The sequence below is a fragment of the Muntiacus reevesi genome, chromosome 15, assembly GCF_963930625.1.
Source record: "Muntiacus reevesi chromosome 15, mMunRee1.1, whole genome shotgun sequence".
In the NCBI taxonomy this organism is placed as follows: Eukaryota; Metazoa; Chordata; class Mammalia; order Artiodactyla; family Cervidae; genus Muntiacus; species Muntiacus reevesi.
In genome coordinates this window covers 22,553,151-22,567,119 of record NC_089263.1, presented here as the reverse complement: position 1 = coordinate 22,567,119, position 13,969 = coordinate 22,553,151, and the positions used below count along the sequence as shown (strand labels likewise).

Genomic DNA, 13,969 nt, shown 5'->3' with positions numbered 1-13,969 from the left:
TGAGTTGTTCTAATTATTTAGCTGTGTGGTCTGATTGTCGTCAGAGTATCTACTATTGGTGATTTTCTTCACCCCTAAAGCTACTGGAACTTTATATATTAGTAGCCTAATTAATAGGTTAATGAATATACTTCCAATTCAGATCATATTTTAATTTCACATTCTGCTCCAAATACAGATCAGTCATAGCTACAGTATAAAAAAGGGAAACATCACACCCAGGAAACGGTGAAAATAACTACATAGGCTGGGAAAGGAAGAGAAGAGGGAAGTGGTGAGTGGAATTGGACCTATGGTTCTTCTGGGCTTTAGCCCCACAGCATTTGGGGTCAGTGAGAGTTCGGATCCTCTGGGTAACCGAGACTGAGCATCTTTCTTTTAATTCATGGAAAAGGACCCATATTCCTTACTCCTTTATGAAGAAAAGCTGCTGCTGACCACAACCAGAAGCCTTTGTTTACCCGAAGCTACTCACCTGTGAAGGTGAAGGACAGATGCAGTAGAGCCCTGGGAGCAGACCCAGCCCTGGCTTACCCGTTGGCTCAGTGGTCGGGTCGTCAGTGTCTTCATAGTGCTTCTGTGCCACATGGGCCACACGGACCTGGTTTTAGCCTGGACCCCAGAGGGCTCGGGGCGGCAAACCAAACTGTAGACGGAAAGGGTTAAGAGACAGAGAAAAGGATTAAAGGTAGTGGAGGGAGAGAAAACCCCTTCCAGTTGAGCCTGCAAAATGGCATTCCAAAGCACATGAAAAAAATCTAATGCTAATGAAGATAGTTCATAGATTCGCCAAATGAAAGATGAATTCATTAAGAAATTAAATATATAGAAAGAAATTAAATATATATGAAGAAACTAAAATATAAGCACAATTTGGAAAATAATATAAGTATTCTTGGAATCTTTGGAGTTTGGAGAAGGATACAGATGTTCAGTTCACAGTGTATGTTGCTGTTGTTCAGTCACTAGGTCGTGTCTGACTCTTTGTGATCCCATAGACTGCAGCACACCAGGCTCCCTTGTTCTTCACTATCTCCCAGAGTTTGCTCAAACTCATGTCCATTGAGTCGGTGATGCTATCTAACCATTTCATCCTCTGTCACCCTCTTCTTCTTTGCCTTCAATCTTTCCCAGCATCAGGGTCTTTTCCAATGAGTAGACTCTTTGCATCAAGTGATCAAAGTATTGGAGCCTCAGCTTCAACATCAGTCCTTCCAAATGAATGTTCATACTGTGTATTATTTTAATCCTTTGATTAATATGCTTGTTACTTAGGATTTCTACTTCTCTCTTTTTAAAATTAAGAATATATAATCATAGATTGTAATCAAATGTTTTCTTTACCTTTTAATCCTCTTTTTTACCTTGGAACATTTTAAGTAACATAAGAGTTCATTTGTTTCTTAGAAACTTGTAGGAACTTTATCACAAAATTAGCACAATCTAGTCCTTTTCTTCAAAAGAACTTTTTGTAGTTGCCTAATAGCGTATCTATTTCATCAAAATTTTCAAATATATTATTAAATTCTCTATATTCTCATTTAAGTTTGTCTTTTTGATAAGCCAGGAGTTTAGAAAAACATTTTACAGCTGGGGTAAGATTCATGATTACTAATAGTTAAATATCTACAAGTTTTAAAATAATCATTGTATACAATTTTTCACCCATTAGATGGGCAGAGCCTTTTTCAAATGGTACGGTTCAATGGTGGTATGGATATAGAAGCCAGGCTCTCTCTACTTCTGGCGAAAGTGTGAATTGAGAGAATCATTTTTGAAGGCAACTTGGAAATATGTACCCAAAGCAACTGCCATGGTTTTTCATTTTTGCAGATGTTTCATGAGAAAACCTGATTTTTCCGAGATCTTATTGGAAAGGAATCACATTATGTATATATATGTGCTGTAAATCCAATCCTAACATAAAAGAATTTTCTTAGGGATATTCCAAATAATGAATCCAGGTGCCCTAAAAATTTCCTGAAGTGTGCTTTTAAGCATTTAAAATTTCTTTTGACACCTTATATAAATCATCCTTGCCTTGGGGCTCTATTCAAAACAAAACCAAGATTTTATTAATGATATATGGTGGTAGGCTAGGATGGAGAGAAATCTGCTTCTCTTTCACTCCAGACTTTCCTAGACAGGTGAAATCTTTAAGCACTTTTCTGACATGTCTTGCCTTTAAACATTGTATTTCTGCACTTTAATTGCATTTATTGATGCTGTGGATATGGAGGGTGGAGGCTGGAAGTCCAGAGAGGAGCGTGCAGTTGTCCATGCTCTGGGTGTCCCACTGAGTCACTGGACAGTGAGTTTTGCCCACTTATTGTTTTGGTACAGGTGGCACATGGGCTCTTGGGGACCCTGCTCAGCAACCTGTGGTGTGGGCATCCAGACTCGAGAAGTATACTGCCTGCACCCTGGGGAGTCCCCCTCCCCCCCTGAGGAATGCAGAGATGAGAAGCCCCATGCCTTACAAGCATGCAACCAGTTTGACTGCCCTCCTAGCTGGCATATTGAAGAGTGGCAGCAGGTATGGCAGACAGGCTTATGATCGTTAAGAGCCCTGTGTTTCACTAAACCGAAGAGGGCTGAGCCCGTGGACTCACTTCCTTGTGTCCTCCCAGTGTTCCAGGACCTGCGGAGGGGGAACACAGAATCGTAGGGTCACCTGTCGGCAGCTCTTAACGGATGGCAGCTTCTTGAATCTCTCCGAGGAACTGTGTCAAGGACCCAAGGCCTCATCCCGTAAGTCCTGTGCCAGGACAGACTGTCCTCCACACTGGACTGTGGGAGACTGGTCCAAGGTAAGCGCCATCCCAACTTCACAGCCCCTTCTTTTCTGTTCCTCCTTCCTTTCAGCCTTTCAGAATGTCCTCTCTCAGATGAGAGCTGGGGCTCCTTTAATGTGAGTGGAATGTCCAGGGCACAAAATTTTAGGACACATTTACTCTCTGGGTTGTGTGAGTGCCCTGCTCCAGACCCACCCATAATGATTCATTTTCAGTGTTTACTCAATATTGCTTAATCTGTACTCATCATATTTCTCCTACACCAAATCCCATGACTTCTGTCTTTTGAGAGAACCAAAGTCATTGTATCCCAGGATTAACTCAAAATCAGTTTCATTCTTCTCTTCCTTATGTCTCCTTATATAGAATTATTTATTAAACCCTGTCATTTCAACTTTCTGAAAATGTTTCATACCTTTACTTCCTCTGAATTCCATTGATACCACTGCTGAATTTACTCTTTATCCTCTCAAGCTCACATTAATTGCAATAAGCAGAATTCCAAACTAACATTTTAGTGCATATATAGGACTTAGTATAGTCTAGTAGCAATACCCATTTCCCCAAATACCCATTGGGGAAAATTAAACCCAAATAGCTAAAATAGGCTATGAAATAGGAATAGAATCCTTGCCTTTTGACCTTATTGCAAGGGTTCTCTTTTATGTATTACACTGCCCACCTGATTCCCTGCCTCTGTACCATCTTCCCCCTCTCCAAACTATCTTAACACCTCATGGTATTCCCACCAGTCCGTCTATCAAGTCAACTCCTAAAGGTCTTGTTGCCCGAAAAATCAACTTTCAGTTCCTTGCGGGGCTTTCCTTGAACGAATGGGACGCACATCCCAGCCCCCTTTCTTCTTATTCCAGCTCTTCCAGTCTTGCTTATTCTTTTTAAAATTTTTATTGGAGTATAGTTGCTTTACAATGTTGTGTTGGTTTCTGCTCTACTGCAGTGTGAATCAGCCATACGTGCACACATATCGCCTCTGTTTTTTTGGTTTTCCCTCCCATGTAGATCACCACAGAGCACTAATAGAGTTTCCTATGCTATGCAGTAAGTTCTCGTTAGTTGTCTGTTTCATACATAATAGTGTGTATATATCAACCCCAACCTCACAGGGATCTCTTTGGAAGCTGGGATCTTGTAAGAGATCTCAAGTCCCACCCAGACCTAAGGAATCAGAATCTGCATTTGAATGAAACTCCCCGGGTGCTGTCAGGCACAGTACCCTTTGGGAAGCGTTTCCTCACCTGCCCCTTCTCCTTGGGACAGTTGCTCAACCCTTCAGTGTGTGCACAGCAGGGACTGTCCTGGGCACTAATGTCTTTGGGCACATGCTGCCCTAACCCACGAGGAAGAGGCAGGAAAAGGGAAAGAGGAGGTATGAGCAGTGGTGGCGTGGAAACCAGGCCCCTGAATCTGGATGTGCCCTCCTCATCTCTTCTTTTCTCCAAGAAAGCAGAGGCCTTCACAGTTCCATCTCGTTTACTGGAACAAACTCTTCCCACTGGCCTTTTAGAAAGGAGAGACAGGGGGCGATACCCTCACTTTCCTCTACTGTTCCTTCTCTCTGTGAATGATGGAATTTGCAGTCGCTGGTTATCTTTCACTAAATGAACGTCCATCACTGTGTTGACTCAGGCTTGCCTTGTGTCTTTGCTCTTGTTGATACCCTCCAACCCCCAGGCCCAGCTCTGAGCTTCCCTCCTCTTTGAAGTCTTCTAGTCTCTAAAATCATACAGCATTTCTCAGCTCTAACTCATAATGACCCAGCTTTTTTTAGCATTTTAATGGGAGGCTACTTCCTGAGCCCCCGTATGGTACTCTCATCTGGCTGATTGTGTCCTTGCAGTCAGTGGCCACGAGATTACTGACAGGTCCTTGGGCCCTGCAGACCTCTGAGCAGGTAAACATTCTTCCTCAAGTGTCTTCGCAAAGACAGGAGGCATGTTAAAGTGTGTTGGAGTCGTGATCTGTAGAAAAACTCAGGCTAGCTAACAGGACAGGAAAAATCATTCACTGGGAGGGATTTTGTTGGGAGGAAGAAAAGGAGACAAAGGAGGTTATCCACGTGAGCTGGTTTGGACCAGAGGCAGATGAGTTTCCTAGGCGGCCCTCGTGGAGGCTAGAGCATGCTAGTGCACACTTCAAGAGGTTAGCCCAAGCCCAATCAAGATATCTGCCTGCACCCAGCCAAGGCCACGTCTCCAGGAAACGTGCATCTGGAGGAGGAGCAGGTATGCCCATGTCACAGCTGGGCAGAACTGGTGTTCAGACTTGGGTCCAGTCAGGCACATGTGTTGCCGTGCAGTTTGTATTCTCCTGCACGGTTCAGCTTTTCTGTTGATATTTAATATTTTCTCTCATTTCTGAGCTGCCTTGTTTCGGCAGAGATCCTGATGCCAAATTGCCGCCCTCCCTAAAGCGTTCTGCCAGACTCGTCCCTCTGCCATGGGATGGCTCATTCCAGGGCAGCCATCCATTTCATGGTTCTGGATGTGTCCCTTCCCCATGGGAACTGGCCACTGCCCCTGGTCCCAGAAAGACCAAAAAGCTACGCCAGAATTTCCATTTTTCACAATGCCAGGCCTCTCAGGCTACAGTTGTAATTCACTCGCTCTGTTCATGGCATGTTTGGGCTTTGTTCATTCACTGTATCATTCCTTTTCCCTGATTTCCTTAGATCTGAACCAAGTTTTATGTGGAAATGAGCCTCAACTCTTATGCCGCTTTTGTAGCTACAAGAAAGAAGCATTGACTCTTCTGTGGAGCAGTCATTCCTAAAGTTGTCTTGTGGCCCCTCCCGCTGCCTGAAATCCAGTAGCCTTTCCTCATTCTTTGTTCTCTGTGCTTCGAGGGAGCACTTGGCCATTTCATCCACTTTCATCATTCTCCTTCAGGATATTCTTTGGTGTTTTTTGTTTTTCCTATTTACCTGACTGTGTGTTTTGTATTGGTTTGTTTTCTTTCAAATCTTCAAAAAGCTCAGTGTTTGACCCTTTGATTTTTATCACTACATTTACCTTCCAGAGATGATTCTGTGGTGTGACTTCTCTGACTTCTATAGGTGATTTTCTGTTTCTGGACACAGTTTCTGATTTTCTCTTCAATACCTCATTCTTAGCTCTTCAAGTAGGATAGATCCTCAAACAAAGGGACACCCTCATCCCATCCAGCTTCCCCACCTACTTCCCGTCTCTCTTTCCAACACCTATGATCATCTCTGAGTTCACCTCCTGTGTTCAACTACCTATACCTGCCAACCCTTTCAATTCTTGAAATCTGTCCGTATGCTAAATAAAAAGGATATGGTCTCTATACATGAGACATTTTACAAAATATAGCTCAAGATATGCCCAGGACATATGAATTTCCAAACATGGCTTTCCAGTTTTCAGTAGATGTTTTATTTATGGCCTATGAAGGGAGTATTCCAACATGTGTTAGAGGCAGTTCGTACTGGCTTTTGAGAACCAATTGTGATCCCGTCCTACTGTGTAGTCAGTGATATTCCAATAACAGCTTGACATCAGCCATGATGGGAGTATTTACACCACAGAAATTGGCAAATGTTATAATCAGGGCCCTTTTCTCCATGAACCCTGTTGGAAAATATGTACTATCACAAAATTGCATGAAAGTATTTTCCAGAAACACATACACACACGTATACTATCTTATCAATAAGACAGTTTCAGCTTACTGATAAAGCAGGTATGTAGGATGGAAATGCCCTTATTTGTAGACTTAAATAAAGAAACTTGTAGAAGCTTCTTCTGACTTGAATATGCCTGTTGCCACAGCCCTGCGTCCTCACAGTCATTTACTGAGCACTGCTATGATTGATTGCGGGCTTCCCTGATAGCTCAGTTGGTAAAGAATCCGCCTGCAATGCAGGAGACACCGGTTTGATTCCTGGGTCAGAAAGACCCACTGGAGAAGGGATAGGCTACCCACTCCAGTATTCTTGGGCTTCCCTGTGGCTCAGCTGGTAAAGAATCTGCCTACAGTGTGGGAGACCTGGGTTTGATCCCTGGGTTGGGAAGATCCTCTGGAGAAGGGAATGGCTACCCACTCCAGTAATCTGGCCTGGAGAATTCCATGGGCACATATAGCCCATGGGGTCACAAAGAGTCGGACACGACTGAGTGACTTTCACTTTCACTTTCATAATTGATTGCCCCAGGTACCAGGAATCTGGGACAACCAAGAATATAGGCTTCAAAGGCAGACAGATGAAAAAAATATGTAAGACGAATAAAGATATCCCATCTACAGAACTATGTGAAAATCTAAGTCTCCCTGAGTCCCAGGAAAGTGTTGTAGAAGATGTAGATTAAGAGTTGGGTATTAAATGATGAGTGCCAGATGTGTGGAAATGAGACAACAGGTGTCCTAGGCAGAGACAGGAGTATACACACAGGTACAGGCTGTGAGCTCATCAATCTTACGTGGCTTAAGATAGGCTGCGATAAAGAAATGGAGGAAGGTGAGAGGTGAAGGAGAGGGCAGCCAGATTGTGAAGGACTTTGGGTTTATTCCCGACAGTCACTGAAGGTATTGTAGGAGGTGTCTGAATAGAGAAATAAAAGGCAGAGTTTTTAGACAACAGTTCTGAACAATGTGTTGGAAGAAGAAGGAACCTAGAGTTTGAGGGACCTTGTCTGATGAAAATGGAAATAAAAAGAATGAGAGATAATGAGCAGTTGGAATCAATAATCATGGGTAGTTTTGAGTGAGATTTAGCAGAACTGACTGGCAAATTCAGTAACTTAATTGATAAAAATGAGCAAAAAAAAAAAAAAAAAAAGGAGTGTCCTAGATTTCTATCTTGGGTAATTAATGGACAAAGATGATATTAACAATTAGAAAAGGAAATACATGCTTGGAAGGTGACTTGAAAGGGACAGAAAATGAGTTGATTTTTGAAACGAGTGTGGTTTGAAGGTCTGTAAAGGTATCAATAAAGAATTGTAGCTCACGCAAGATCTACAGTAAAGTTATAGTTTTGGGAATCATCAGCATTTAAGTGGTAACTGAACATGGAAAAATGAATACCTTGATATCAAAGAGTGTATTGTTAATAGCAGTTCCTTTAAAAATGCTTAGGAGGCTTCCAGTGAAGCAAAATCATGATAGTAACATAGTTGTTTAATATTCCAAAACCTCTCATTAAAAAAAAAAACAAAAGATAAAAAAGGCAATTGGGATTGCCAAAAGAAAGGAAAAGATAACAGATAGTAACTTTAGTGGAAGTGATATAAGCAGCCAGGGTGGGGGGGAGGGAGTGGGGGGCAAACCGTATATAATAGCAAGTATAGAAGTTAGAGTTTTTTTTTTAATAGAAAAGAAACAAGGATAAGAGCCATGGAACATAGAAATATCCCCACAATAAAGTAGTCCTGTTCCAGAATAGTAGAACCTTTAGCATGTCGGTCTGAGATAATCAGTGAAACTGAGAGAAGACTCAAGGTTCCTGTTTGTGGTTTAGAGCAAGAAAATCATGCAGACTCATTCAGGGCCTTAAGAAGATTGGAGAGCACTGGAGGAACTCACATCCCTAAGACTGTAGAAATGTGCAACAAAACCTGCCAGAAGGTTAAGCTGAGCTGAAAAGGAACAAAGGGATAAAGGAAAGATGTTCAGTTCCTTCAGCTCCTTGGGAGTAGAAGAGTCTAGAAGAGTCAGTTTCTAAACTGTGGCCAAACCCTTGAATACTTCATTTCAGCACCAGAGGAGGGAGTCCTTTATAGTGAAATAAGTCCCTTGAACACCTCCTTACACTATTTCAAAAGTACAGAGAAAAATCTGTTTCATTTAAACAAAACCAACAGCAAATCCCATAGAAGGATACCCCAAGAAAAAATATCAATAATGTAGCAACATAATGAAAATTTGACTTTGAGGTGGGTGAAAATATAACTTACTATTATAAAATCAGCTAAAAGAAACTAAGACATCTATAGAAACAAATCAAAAATAGAAAAATTCTGAAATGAGGTGAATAAATAATGGGGGGATATGAAAAATTACCTGACAGGGTTTAGGAAAGAATTAGAAAACTAAGGGGGAAAAAATCAGAAATGTAGACTAAACTAGAAGGAACACAAGAATGACCAGATGCAGAAAGTGTAATAAGAGAAAAAAAAGAAAGGAGAGAATTGAAAATAACTGAAGAAAAATAAAAAGGATTTAAGCAAAAATGATGGCTGTAAAAAACAGAGAAAGAAAATCATGTATCTATTATTAGAGTCCTGAGAAAAGAAAACCAAAACAACAGAACAAAACTATAAACAGAAAATTCAAATCACTATATTGAAGGAGCATACCACATGCATGGAAAAATCAACCCAGAATGGTCCATATCAAGACATACTCTACTAAAACCACTGGACTTTAAAGAATAATGTGTAAGTGTATCTCAGCAAAAGGACAAAGTCACTTATCAGGGAAAGAAAATCAGGTTAGCATCAGACTTCTCAACAATGCCACATCACAGTAAAAAACAGTGGAGTAATATATTTAATAAAAGAAAATGTGAGCCAAGGATTTTATATCCTGCCCAACAGACCTTCCAATTTGAAGGTCACAGACAAATAGTTACAAAGTTGCATGTGCTCTTCCAGAGGAATCTACCATATTTCTTTTGAATAATCACAAAGCTTTGGCATAAAGTTGCTGTTTTGTAACTTATAATTAATGGCACTGATTCTGTCATCTCCACTCTCTCATCTGTGGACATGTGCAAATGGCACGCTAACCTTGAACTTAGCAGACACAAGGTCGTGTAAGATCTCCATCCAGAAAAGGGGTTTGCAAATGATCCTCCCATTCATAGTGGGATAAAAAGTCAAATATTGATCATTAGAAATGGCTTGTGAATGGTGATTGGCAATTATTTAACTACTGTTTTTATATTATATGGAAAACTCCTAGACGACAATTTGACTTGTTTAAAAAAAGTACAGTAAATCCCCTACATACAAACCTTCAAGTTGCAAACTTTAAAAGATGAGAATGTGTATTTGCATGTCCAATCATGTAAGTTGGTTCACGGGTCTGATGTACATTGTCGCATGCATGCCTCCTCTACGACTGGTTGTGCCTGTGTGTAGAGTCCTGTACAGTCCTGTGTAGAATACAGCTGTGCAGTGTCTTTATTTCAAGCCCAAGATGTCTGGAAGCAAGTGTAAAAAGCAGCAGTGATGTAGGTGGTACTATTGAACTTTTTCAAGGTACTGTACTGTAAGATTAAAAATGTTTTCTTTATTTTTTAAAAATCTATTATTTGTGTGAAAGTATTGTAAACCTATTGCTATTACAGACAGTATTATATAGCTGATTGTGTTAGTTGGGTACCTAGGGTATCCTTGTTGAACCTAGGAACAAATTGGACTTACAAATGTGCTCTTGGAACCGAACCCTTTCCTATGTAGCAGATTTAATGTACATCATAAGTTGCTAAATGGTAATTTTTATTTTGTTCAAAAGCTTACAAAAAGCTTCCCTTGGCACTGAAAAAATACTAATAATTAGGGCTTTCTGTTGAAGAGAACAATAAAAGAATTTTAAAAATTCCATTCTCCTTCTTTGAAACCCAACAGAAAACCCCACAAAGATAATGAAAGAGAGAGAACACTCTGTCTTCAATGAACAATGAAACAGCCACAAGCCCAAACTATAAATTATGAAACACACCTGCCAAAGACCATAAAATCTGAACCAAAATGAAAAAGAGAAGGCTGAGGGCTGACAAATATTTCTTCAGGCATGAGCAGGAGGTAGATTTCCCGAGGAGTAAATGTGAGAGTCCTAAAAGGCCTGCTTCAGCAGATCTTGATTATAGACACTAGAAGCGGGACCATGGCCGCCCCTGAAAATACCATGAATGTCCCTCCAGAGCCGTCAGGCAGATGGAGCTGCAGGAGAGACCACGTGTGGAGGCCCTGTAGCCCAGGAAGGCTGCAGAGATGGAGTGGCATGAAGGATGCTTGCTGGGTGATTACAGTTACTTAAGAGACTGTTCCCTGAGTCACCCTAGCCCTTCAAATGCCAAAGTTTGAAGAGAGATGTGGGCGGAGGAAATAAAAATTTGATGACAGACTGTGGAAGACAAGAAACTGATGGAAACAGCCTAGCTCATCCCCCAACCCATATTATTCACAAACAGCCAGCTATATTTAAAGCTGCAGCATAAAAACTAAGCATCAGAACTGAAATGGGGGAAAGTGAAGGATCAGTAAGAAGTCAGGGCATGGGGAAAGGAACAGGGGGCAAGAGTCACATGAAGGACAGCATCACAATGATACTAGCCAGAGAAAAGTGTCAAAAAATATTCTCTGTACTCCCAAGGAAATTATAGTCATGATATCTTGGCCCAGGGCAGGGGGGTGGAGGGGGTGGGAGTGGGTGGATGGAGTGGAGGGAGGAGTGGCTCTAAAATGAGGTTTAGAGTTCATAAAGAGGTTATAAGTCAACAGAAGGAGATGAGAAGACAACTTGGAATAGGGGAAAAAACTGAAAAGAAAACTTTTATATAGCAGACATAAAAATTATTTTACAAGCAACAAAAAATAAAACAACTGAAAACAGAGAGCTATGGTATATAAGGTGGAATGACTCATATAAAATGATATGGAAAAGAGTTAAGATATAAAATTGGTTTTTAGAGGCAGTGATGGATATGGAAGGCAGAGGAGATTAAACATGAGTGTAATGGGTATTTGTGAGAAGAACAAAACAAGTGGAACAAAAAGTATTCAGAGATAATAAGGATTAAACATGAGTGTAATGAATATTTGTGAGAAGAACAAGTGGAACAAAAAATATCCAGAGATAATAAGGAGAATTAACTTCCTCTAATAAAAGCTTTAACCTTCAGGTCAGAGTGGCATACTACGTGCCGAGAAAATATGACCCACTAAAACACAGCCAGCAAATAAGGTGCTGAACCTCATGGGTTAAAAAAACAAGAGCAAAAGGCCTCTGAGCGTGAAAGTCAGACAAACAGCAAAAATCTCCTGCCTGGCCTCACACATCTTCACGGTAGCATTAGATGCCAGCAGACAGTGAAATGTTCCACAGTTCAAAAGGGAAGGAAAGGGACTTCCCTGGCCATCCAACAATTAAGACTCGGTGCTTCCAATGCAGGGGACACTGGTTCGATCCTTGGTTAGGGAACTAAGGTCCCTGCATGCTGTGTGGCCAAAAGATTAAATAAATAATTTTTTTAAAAAAGGAACTATGACCCAAGTATTTTCCTTTACATTTTGTTTTTTCTCCATGTGGAAAGGCAACAGAGAGGCAGTCAGATCATCCATGCATTAGTCTTGTCTTATGGTATGGGATCAAGACTTTCAGGGCCAAGAAGACACACCAAGATGACTCACAGTAAAAAATCCAGAAAGACACAGATACTGGTGAAAAAAGACAGACGATGAATAATAAATTCATTTAAGGGCAGAATTAAGACTAATCAGCCAGCATTGGCATCTCAGAACAGAACATAAATATCAGAAAATCTTGACATTAGCTAAATAGTTTAACAAAAACAAATGGAATGTTTGGAGAGAAGAAATGGGTGAGAGAAAATGTGAATGTGCCTGTCCCTCTTCTTAGCAGCGAGTCAATAGATATTCTCAGATGTCAGAATATATCAGTAACAATATCAGGCTGATCAGAAAGTTCATTTGGGCCAACCCAATAACCACCTGAATCTCTTGTTGGTTTCTTTCATCTTCCTTAACTGCAGAGAGTTCTTTTGGGAATTAGTTACTTGAACTCTTTTCATCTTATTTCATTTTTTCCTAATATGCCTAATAAAATTGCAGTAAATTGTTAAATTAAAATTACATGTACACATGTAATTATGATTATCAGCTATCATTTTTATATACACAATGATTATCACATATCAATGTTATTTTATGTATAGCAGCTTGGGTGTTTTTTAAAAAGACCTTTTCTTTTATGTTTTTCTAGTTCTTCAATTCTTGGTCATGGGTATATGCCATTTTTAATGTTAAAGTTTTTATTAAACTATAATTGGCATATCCATTTCAGGTGTGCAACATAGAAATTCAATGTTTGTATCCATTATGAAAGGATCATCACAATAAGTCTAGTCCCCATACAAAATTGATACCACGTTATTATCTATATTATATCATTTTTTAAAAAGCAAAGTCATCGTACTATATAAATAAATAGATAAAAAACAAATGAGACATCAACTCAAGGCCCCAGAATCCCATGGCAATTAATTACTAAAAATTAGTTACTATCTCATAAAGAAGAAAGGAAGTAATCGAAATGTCCATCAACAGATGAATGGATAAACAAAATGTGGTATATACATATATCATTGCACCATAAAAAAGGAATGAAATTCTGATACCTGCTACAACATGGATGAGCCTCGAAGAATTATGCCAAGTGATAGAAGCCAGACACAAAAGGCCATGTAGAGTGTATGGTGGTTTCTACCTTTTGGCTATTGTAAGTGATGCTACTGTGAACACTGGTATACAAACATCTGAGTTTCTGCTTTTGATTTTTTTGGATATTTTTCGAGAAGTGGAATTACTGGATCATATGGTAATTCTTTGTGTAACTTTTTGAGGACCCAACAGACTTTTTCATAGAGGCTGTACCATTTTATTTTCACATCAGCAGTTCATCAACATTCCAGTTTATCCACATCTATTTTTTTTTAATAACCATCTTGATGGGTTTGAAATGGGAAATGGTATCTCATTGGGTTTTTAGTATTTATTTAAAACATACATGTTATCCTGTCTCTGAAATTTTTTTGCTTCATGTTATAACAAAACTATGTCAGTTATAAGCATTCTTTTTTTTGGATCTGTTTCTTTTACTTTTTTATTTATTTATTTTTTCCATTTATTTTTATTAGTTGGAAGCTAATTACTTTACAATATTGTAGTAGTTTTTGCCATACATTGACATGAATCAGCCATGGATTTACATGTGCTCCCCATCCCGATCCACCTCCCACCTCCCTCTCCACCCGATCCCTCTAGGTCTTCCCAGTGCACCAGCCCCGAGCACTTGTCTCATGCATCCAGCCTGGGCTGGTGATCTGTTTCACCCTTGATAATATACATGTTTCGATGCTGTCCTCTCTAAACATCCCACCCTCGCCTTCT

At 40.0% G+C, this 13,969-nt stretch overlaps 1 protein-coding gene across 3 annotated transcripts in view; it reads left to right on the top strand.

Moving 5' to 3' along the window:
* Positions 1-13,969, top strand: part of ADAMTSL3 (ADAMTS like 3) — a 361,288-nt gene that overhangs the window by 264,081 nt on the left and 83,238 nt on the right. For all 3 annotated transcript variants that reach the window (XM_065906671.1, XM_065906673.1, XM_065906672.1), the window contains exons 18-19: positions 2,344-2,536; positions 2,631-2,810. In XM_065906671.1, the coding sequence (XP_065762743.1) occupies positions 2,344-2,536; positions 2,631-2,810 (373 nt within the window). The remainder of the gene's footprint in view (positions 1-2,343; positions 2,537-2,630; positions 2,811-13,969) is intronic.